General features: G+C 48.0%; 1 protein-coding gene across 1 annotated transcript in view; it reads right to left on the bottom strand.

The window, feature by feature from the left end:
* KCNS1 (potassium voltage-gated channel modifier subfamily S member 1) overlaps positions 1 to 8,660 on the bottom strand; it is a 34,406-nt gene extending 25,746 nt beyond the window's left edge. The window contains exons 1-2 of the mRNA XM_030533657.1: positions 8,588 to 8,660; positions 301 to 1,293 (exon numbers count right to left, since the gene is read on the bottom strand). Of these exons, the coding sequence (XP_030389517.1) occupies positions 301 to 1,266 (966 nt within the window). The 5' untranslated portion in view covers positions 1,267 to 1,293; positions 8,588 to 8,660. The remainder of the gene's footprint in view (positions 1 to 300; positions 1,294 to 8,587) is intronic.
* Positions 8,661 to 9,247: the final 587 nt, after the last annotated feature.

The following is a 9,247-nucleotide window of genomic DNA, read 5'->3' on the forward strand; positions in this document are numbered from 1 at the left end:
TACCACATGGCCATTAGCTTTCCTTGAAGCAGGTCTACAAATCCAAGTGTAAATGCCTGTGTGTGGATATAAGGTGCTACAGGCATTCTAAGGGGAGCACACAGTGCCTAGCATGCCAGATTTTTCTAATATACTGCAAGGTTTTTGCCATTACCCTAAGGAATCTTCCAGATTCTATGAGCTGGGACCCCAGTGGAAGTACTGTAGATACCTCTACCAGCTACATCTTATTGAAATACCAAACATAACTTTCACACCTACACACCACAGTGATAGATAAGGACATAGAGCAGCGTTTACCTTCAAGGTGGCCCCTAGTGACCTCAGTCCAGTTGAATGCCGAGCCAGCTTCAGCACCCGGAATATCCTCATGAGCCGGAACACCTGCACCACCTTGCCCAGGTTCCCCAGCTCTGAGTCACTGCCCAGAGTCACATCCACCAAGAGGGTGATGTAAAAAGGCAGCACTGAGACAATGTCAATCAGGTTCAGCGGGTGCTTGAAGAACTTCTTCAGGTTGGGCGCAAGAAGCAAGCGGGAGGACACTTCAAAGGTGAACCAGGCGATACAGAAATACTCCAGATTGTGCAGGACAGGATCACCTAGCAAGTTGTCATCCTCATCCAGTACCTGGTACTCGGGCATGCTGTGGATGCACATGGTGGCTATGGAGACGAGCACCACACTGATGGACACAAAGCTGAAGAGTTTGCTGGAGATGGAGTAGCCTGGGTTCTCCATGGTGAGCCAGAGGCGCTTACGCAAGTTGCCACAGCGCAGGGTGCTGTAGCGGAGCAGGTCATGGTTGAAGTCAGAGATCTCGTCAGGGGATGTGTCCACACTGCTGACCTCGCTCTCCTCGTCCCAGCTGTAGTGCCGACTCTCCAGCTTACGCTCATGGTAGCGGTAGCTGCAGCAGGAGTCCAGGAAGAACTCGTTGATGCCCCAGTACTCTATTTCCTGGCAGAAGGAGAAAACGCACAGTTCATCCATGACATGCAGCTTCCCGGTCTGGTAGAAGTGCAGCACATATAGGAAGAAGCCTGGGTTTCTATCAAAGTAGAACTCCCTGGCGCTCACATCGTAGTCATCACAGAGCTGCAGGATGGACTCCTCAGAGTCGCAGGATAGCAAACGACCCAACCGGGTGTTGGGGAATTTAGAGAGCGCACTGGAGCTGAGCCTTCTTCGCAGACCCCCAACATTAATGTTGATGACATCGTCCTCAAAATCAGGATCCCAGTAGTTTAAGGTCTTGTGGACCATGATCAGTGGAGCTGCTGCTGGTTCAGCCTGTAGATAATACACAGTGCAGTTGAAGTAAAGAGGTACAGTCTCTATGCAGTGGTCTTAAAAAACAATACTACAGGTCAGCTAAAAGTCATGGGCTAGATACATCCTGGGTGGCAATGGATTAATTTCTCTATTAAAGATGATCTGCAAGGGACTTAAAAATTGAGGGGTTTTCATAATGTTACCCAGAAGGCCTGAAAAGATATCTTCCCCTGCCCTTCTCCTGGAGAGGTTCCTCTTCCCCTCCCTTTCTTTTTTACCTTCAAAATGTGAGCTTTCAGTTTTGTTGAGGGCTACTGAAACATAAGGGAGTTTACTGTGATCTCCAGCACCTTAACTGAAAGGATGGAGGTAATTCCCCTGTTCAAAGTGATAATTAGCAATTGACGTTATATACAATTTATCCCCCCCTCCCAAAAACAGTTTTAAACAGTATGACTAAACCATCCTTTTCCTTTTGTAGATTAAAGTTTATACTGTCAGCTCCTGTCGCATCACCATTTCATCAACTGTCCAGTCAGAGAGCCTTACAGCCTTAAGAACTCTACTTTCTTATTAGAGCTGGTTGAGGGAAAAAAGAAGTCATTGTTCATCAGAAAATAAAGTTAAATCAAAATCAGAATGTTTCATGGGAATGTGCCTATTTCGATGAAATTGTTGGTGGAAAATTTGCCACTAACATCAGAAATTATGAAAGTGAAGACATTAAAGTCATCTAGACACTTTCAGAGGGATGGCTACTTGGCTTCTGCTTTTGAACTCAAAACTGTGCACCTGCCCTTTGTTGGTACAAATACCTCTGGAATCTTTAAAAGATTCTGCAGGTATCAGAATCCACACCCATAAAGCCCGCTAGGGTGAATAGAATTTACACACAAAATCTAACACTAGAATTCTTTCAAGCTCACATGCAGGGGTTTGCATGATGCACATCACCCTATCTCAAAGCATTCCTTTGGTGGGATGGAATGGGACGGACAGGAGTGCTGGCCTCTTTGCCAACAGACATTAGACTGGTGCTTAGTTTCAGAGATTAAAATTTCTCCATGGACAGTTTCTTAGGGTTTTCTCTTGATGGTTTTGATCAGTTCGGTGTTAAAAAAAGTCCCTTTGCTCTTCTGCATCACAGTCACACGGTGAATTTCTCAAACACACAAGTTGCACAAAAACAAAACACACCGCACACAGAGGCCATATACCCTGTGAAAGACTGGGCAGTAATAGTGATAATAGTGAACTCTGTTGTGCAGCACAATGCTTGGAACTCTAATCAGAGAGAGATTCCCTTACAGCACTTCACAGTGACGATAGTAGAGGGATATTGCTGATGAGGTATTTTTCCTGCTCTGAACTTCTTTTCAAAAGATCTCAATGTAATATTCCAAAGCTTGCTGGCTTCAAAGTGGAGCTGCTGATGCTTTGAGGTTCCTGTAAGTGCTGCCAATCTGTGATTTCTCTCTGTGAAATGGATTGAATGAGATCAAGTAATATCCGTTAATTATTAATCCTCTGAGTGTGGAGCCCATTTTTCAACAGGGAAGGAGCAAAGAGTTTGCAATTGGAAGTTAATACACAAACTCTTCCCTGACGTCTTCAGCCACATTGCTGAGCTTTACTCACCACCACATTACACAACTGTATCCCCAGGCATGTGCTTTTTATAACATTAAGAACTGGACATTTTTAGATTTCTAATGAGTTCATAGGTCACTGGGCAAAACACCAAAGGCTGGGAGAGGCAGGATGTAGCTTCCACTGGTCTCTGAAATCCGGTGAGAATGTTGTGTCAGTCAGGGAGGGATCGCTTATGTTTCTCACTTCTATGGCTATGTCTACACCAATAGTTCTCAATCTTTCTAGATTCCTGTACCCCTTTCAGGAGTTTCATTTGTCTTGCGTAACTCCCTAGTTTCTCTTCACTCAAAAACTACTTGCTTACAAAATCAGACCTAAAAAATACAAAAGTGTCACAGCACACTATCACTGAAAAATGGCTGACTCATTTTTACCATATATTATAAAATAAATTAATTGGAATATAAATATTGCATTTACATTTCAGTGTACAGTGTATACAGAGCAGTATAAACAAGTCGTATGAAATTTTAGTTTGTACGTACTTCACTAGTGCTTTTTATGTAGCCTGTGGTAAAACTAGGCAGATATCTAGATGAATTGAGGTACCCCCTGGAAGACCTCTGCATACCCCTGCTTGAGAACCACTGGTTTATGCTATGGCTTAGGTTGGCATAACTTATGTTGCTCAGGGGTGTGAATAAATCATCCCTCTAAGGGACAAATTACACTGACACAAGCATTCATGAGCACAGAGCTATGTTGGCAGGAGAGCTTCTGCTGTTCATGGAGGTGGCTTTATTACGCAGATGGAAAAGCTCTCTCCCATCAGCAAGTATCTTCACCAGATGTGCTGCAGCAAACCAGCTGCATTGATACAGCTGTGCCGCTGCACATATAGACATGGCCTAAGCCTGGAGTTGAGCAGGGAGCCTGCAACTTTCGCTACAGAAGGGTCCTTCCCATCTTGGGTGGGTAACGGAGTGCCCGTTAACAGAGATGCAGGCACAAAAAAAGCTGAAAGGGACTTTGGAAGTTCCCCTTTCCCAGGCCATGTCTAGTCACAGTAATAAAAACCAGAGGAAGGTTTGAAATGGAGGGTCTGGGAGAGAGACTAATGCCAGATTTATGCTAAACAACCTAGCAAAGGCATGCTTCTCTCAACCACAGCTCCTTAAAGAAACATGCTCATCAATGCATAAAACAAACCCTCGCATTTTACAGTGACTGGAGGAAACGATTGTCTGTGATAAGCCTCAGAGCTTAATTGTGCTCTCTTTCCTTTCAAAATCAACATTTAAAAAAAATACTAACATGGGGAGGTAGTGGGGGTATGTTAATTTTAAGGGAGAAAGTGGAATTTCCATGACCTATAATCTTTTCCATGGAACACTTCCTCACAATCCATCTGTGGCTAAGTGATTGCTAATCCAGATTCCTTCCAGAAGGATGCTTGTGAATTCAAGCTTCTGTGGGGAAGAGACATATCCCGACGTCAGGTCTGAGCATCGGCATACACCTCATGAAGCAGCAGCTCCGAGGGCCTGAGCCAGAGGTCACTGAAAACAATGGAAACTTCAGTTGGCTCTGGATCAGGCCCTTGGGGGAACAGGCAACTTGTGCCGGCTCAGAGGTTTGCACCTGCAGTCAGTGATGGTGTCAAAAGCATTTGAATGTTGTGCTCCATCTTAGAATTCCTTTTAGATGGGATAACTTCCTGTAGTAATATCTTCAGATACAAGGAGGTGTGTGCATCACCCTTTAAAGCATCAACTAGCCAGGACCAGCCTATTTTCCAGCTTGGAAAAAATGGAACTGTGGAGGTCACAAGCCTTTTGTATTAGAGGGAAAAATCCTCTTTCCTGCATTGAAAATATTGGGGTGGTGGAGTATCACGAACTATCTGAGCTTGTCTCTTCTGATGATTGTTTTCTAATGGGTGACATTAGTTCTGCCCACAGTTAACTCCACTGTCTAGAAATGCAACAGTAAATAATATTTTGATGGCTCTCCCTGTGGGGGTTTCATTGTTTTTTCTTGCACACTCACATTAGTGACAAAGTTCAACTTAAAAAAAACACAAAGCCCTGAGCCAAGATCTAAGCGCTATCTCCAATATCAGGTATTAAGACATGGAGCCGTTTTACACTTAGAGAAATAAGCTTTAGTTTTCTCGTGGATTTTGGGAGGGTTGTTTTTTTTTGTTTTTTTTGTTTTTTTTTTTTTACACACAGCACAATGGATAATGCATACCAATGAGACTGTCTGAAATTATATGTAAATTCTCAATTTCCCCATTAGTTTAAAATATTTATTCAAAAAGCTATACCTTAATGGAAAAATAAATTGGGATAATGCTGGTCTCTTCTTGCTAAATTTACAAGATTTATTTCAAGTGTTTTAAGGAGACAGTCATGAGAATTACACAAGTTTCATATACATGGATGCTAAAAATGCATTGTGCTTTTAAATAAAAAACAATCTTATGAAAACATTCACTTTCTGAAGCATGCACTGTGTGTGTATATATATAATGATCTGAAGTGCATCCATACAACATGCTAACAGTTTCCTTGGATAACACACTTTCTCCAAAAAAACCTTTCAAATAGAAGGTATGTACATTTATTCTAAAATGGCCAAGACCTTTTTTCTCTGAAAATAGTGGGAAGAATGAAATATGTATTATGCACTTGCTGAGAAGCTTAAAACTTGAATCTCAGTCCTGAAGTAAGTGCATATATATACACTAACTCCTTACTTAATGTTGTAGTTATGTTCCTGAAAAATGTGACTTTAAGAGAAACAATGTTAAGCAAATCCAATTTCCCCATAAGAGTTAGTGTAAATGAGGGGGGTTACGTTCCAGGGAATTTTTTTTTTATATGGTATGCAAGTATATAAAAAAAGTGTCCCTGGAATCTAACCCCCTCATTTACATTAACTCTTATAGGGAAATTGGATTCGCTTAACATCGTATGTACGTGTACACACACACACAGCATAAGTTTTAAACAAACAATTTAATGCTGGTACACAGTGATGATGATTGTGAAGCCTGGTTGAGGTGGAGGAGTCAGAGGGTGGGATATTTCCCTTACTGCTAAATGATGAGCCCTCAAGGGTTAACTCTCTCACTCTACAAGGCAGCAGGAATGGAGGGAGATATGCGCATTTCCCCTTTAAGTACACTACTTGTTAATTAGATTAGCTTGCTGAGACTGCAGCTGCTACAAGCTCCCTCTGTCCTGAGCCCTGGTGTGTTCCCCCTGCTCTATGGAAGATAGGGTAAACAGGGTGCAGGAGCAGGGGGGAGAGGGACACCCTGACATTAGCCCCCCTCTCCCTCCCTCCCGCAGCAAGCAGGAGTCTCAGGGAGCAGCTCCAAGCAAGGCAGCTCTATTGTTTTTGCTGCCCCAAACAGGGCGTCGAATTGCTGCTGCTGATGGCAGAGGCAGTCCGTGTGCCCTTAGGGCGGCTCACGTGTTTCCGCGGCGGCTAAAGACAGAAGCTGTGCCTCCATGGACAGCTGAACATAGAAGCTGCCAGCGAATTGCCGCCACCACGGAAACGCACGTGCCGCCCTAACGGCACATGGACTGCTCCCGCCGTCAGGGGTGGCAATTTGGCACGCTGCTTGGGGGCAAAAACACAGACTGCTGCCCCTTGCAGATTGCCACCCCAAGCACCTGCTTGGGATGCTGGTGCCTGGAGCCAGCCCTGGCTCCAAGGCAGAGAGCAGGAGCAGCACATGGCAGTGGGGGGAGGGACAGCTGCAATTGCTAGCCTGCTGGGAAACTGCTGCACAGGGAACTTAGGGGAGCTGATAGGTGGGCTGCTGGTCACCCTGGTTTCAAGCCTCCATTAGCCAGCTGCAACAGGCTGCTCTTCCTACAAGCAGTAGACGAAGCAGGCGGTTGCCAAACAATGTTAGAAGGGAGAATTACACAACTTTAAACAAGCATGTTCCCCAACTGATCAGCAACGCAACAATGTTAACTAGGACAACTTTAAACTAGGAGTTACTGTATTTTTCTTGAAGGGTAAAGAGTGCTTTAGATTAACAGCTTTCAAAAGTTTGCCCAACACATGGATACTTCCCATTTTGACTGAGATTAAAAGCAAATTTCCCCAACAGAAGCAGTTAGCAAGGCTGGTATTTTTTAGTTTTAAGGCACACTTCCTGTCATTGTAGCTCACTTCTAAATCCTCACTCCTGCAAATTCTGTGAATGCATTTTTGACAAACTGCTGCAGACAAATCCTAGAAATGTTTACGTGGCACATGAATTATGATGCACCAGGTATGAAAGTCACCTGTAAAGTGTCCCTTGGTGCGGGGAGGGAGGTAGTGCTGATTGCATTAAAACACATGGCTGCAATATCTAAGCTATTTTTTGTGTGTGTGAAGACTAGGAAGACAGATCTGCAGAGGCTGTTTGGGGGAAATGCGCTTTGGGTCCAGCAGCACTCATGGAATTCTTAGCAGTCATTTTATTAAACGCGAAGTGCCTTTGCAGAGTCCTCCCATGTCTTCCCCTGACTGATTTCTGTTTGTCAAAGGATGCCCAACAAGCCATTGGGAGCCTGGCCTTGAGAGCTGCAGTTTGCCTTTAATGGGCACTCCCTGGGAAGGGGGAGGGGCAGGGTCCCTGCTGCATCCTTTGCCTTCCTGGGCACCCTCTTTGTTCTTTGGGGACCTGTTGCACTGAAATCAGTGGAAAGATTCCCATTGATTTTAATGGGCTTAGCCTTCCATTGACTTGAATGGGCTTTGGGATCAGGTCCTGGGAGGTTCTCTGGACCCCAATGGAGGGGCTATGGCAGAGATGCTCAGACTGCTGCATTAAATGGGGATGAGCAGCTCAAGGTTTTCTGCAAAGTCCCAGGGCCGAGGATCCCCATCCCTGCTCCCTCCCCAGCTCAAAGAGGCTTCCTCTCTTCCTGGAGTCCCAGCCAGATGGCTGTGGCAGCAAATGTGCAACAGCCTCACTGCAATGGGGAAACACCAGACCCTGCCCGGGAATCCCTGCATCAACTGCAGGGTTCCCCAGCCCAGAGCCACCTCTCTCCTGCTTCTAAGCCTCTCTTCCCAGGTGGGAAGCAGCAGTGCCCGAGATTGCCAGTGCGAGCCCCCTCCTCCTTCAGCCTGTGGCTCTGTATGAAAAGCATGTGAATGACTTAAGGACCACAGCCCAGGGGAGCCAGAAATTCCTGGGCAAGAGGGAAGGGAAAAACAGGCTGCCACTAAAGCCCACCAGTGCCTGGGGAATGGACCAGGGTGCCCTGGCACATAGGATGTTGCCCAGGGGAGGGGAGGCAGCAGCCCTGCATAGGGTGTGTGCGCGTAGGGGCGGGGAGGCAGAGACCCTGCACAGGGTGTGTGCGCTCATGTGTGGGGTGCCACCCAGGGAAACAGAGACCTTGGCACAGGGTGTGGGAGGTGCCGCCCAAGAAAGGGGAGGCAGAAACCCTAGTGGGGGGGTGGAGGTGGGGTGCAGGATGCCACCCAGGAGAGGGGAGACAGAGACCCTGGCACAGAGAAGGGGTGAAGAGCCAGAGACCCTGGCCCGGGGGTGGGGAGGCAGAGACCCTGGCACAGGGGGTGGGGTGTCCCGCCCAGGGAGGGGAGGCAGAGACCCTGGCCCAGGGGGAGGGGAGGCGGAGACCCTGGCCCTAAAGCCGCCCGAGGCGCTAGGCACCGCGTGCCCCTCTCTTACCTGATAGCCCAGCAAGCCGCAGCGGTGCGTGTGCGCCTCCGGGACCAGCCCCTCAGCCCCTGCGCCCTCTCCGGGGAGCCTGGGCAGAGCCTGGCGCCTCCATGCTGGGACCCTGCCACTGCCTGGCCGCCCCGCGCCGCGCGCCCGGCAAGCGCAGCTGGGAGGGCTCCGGCCCTTCCGCCTGCTCTCCTAGCGCCCGGGCGGCGCGGTGCCCGCTCCAGGCTCCCGGGGCTTCCTGCGCGCGCTGCGCCGGGTGAGCTCGAGGCACCTGCCCAGCCTCTCCGGGAGCGGGCTGCCCGCGCCCATCCTCTGCCTTTTAAAGCCCAGCCCGTCCGCCCCAGGAGCCAGGGGCTGGCGGACAGCTCAGTGCTAGGCACCGTCTGGAAGTTCCCCCTGTATCCATTGCAAGAAACATCCTTAGGGATCAGGGGGCATTTGACGCGGTCCGAGCTGCCATCTGCCCTTCTCTGCCGAGCGCGGATCTCCTCTTGTGAGCTCAGCAGCAAATCCCCGAGAGGAACCAAGGCTGCTCGGGAGCCGGTGCCCTGGCCCCCTGCTGCATTACAGCTATGTTGCCGGGGGGGCAACCTGGACCCCCCCCAGGGGGAGCGGTAATTAATTAGGACAGATGGTGTCCGAACGGGGAAGTGCCCCGTAAGG

The sequence above is a fragment of the Gopherus evgoodei genome, chromosome 14 (assembly GCF_007399415.2).
Source record: "Gopherus evgoodei ecotype Sinaloan lineage chromosome 14, rGopEvg1_v1.p, whole genome shotgun sequence".
In the NCBI taxonomy this organism is placed as follows: domain Eukaryota; kingdom Metazoa; phylum Chordata; order Testudines; family Testudinidae; genus Gopherus; species Gopherus evgoodei.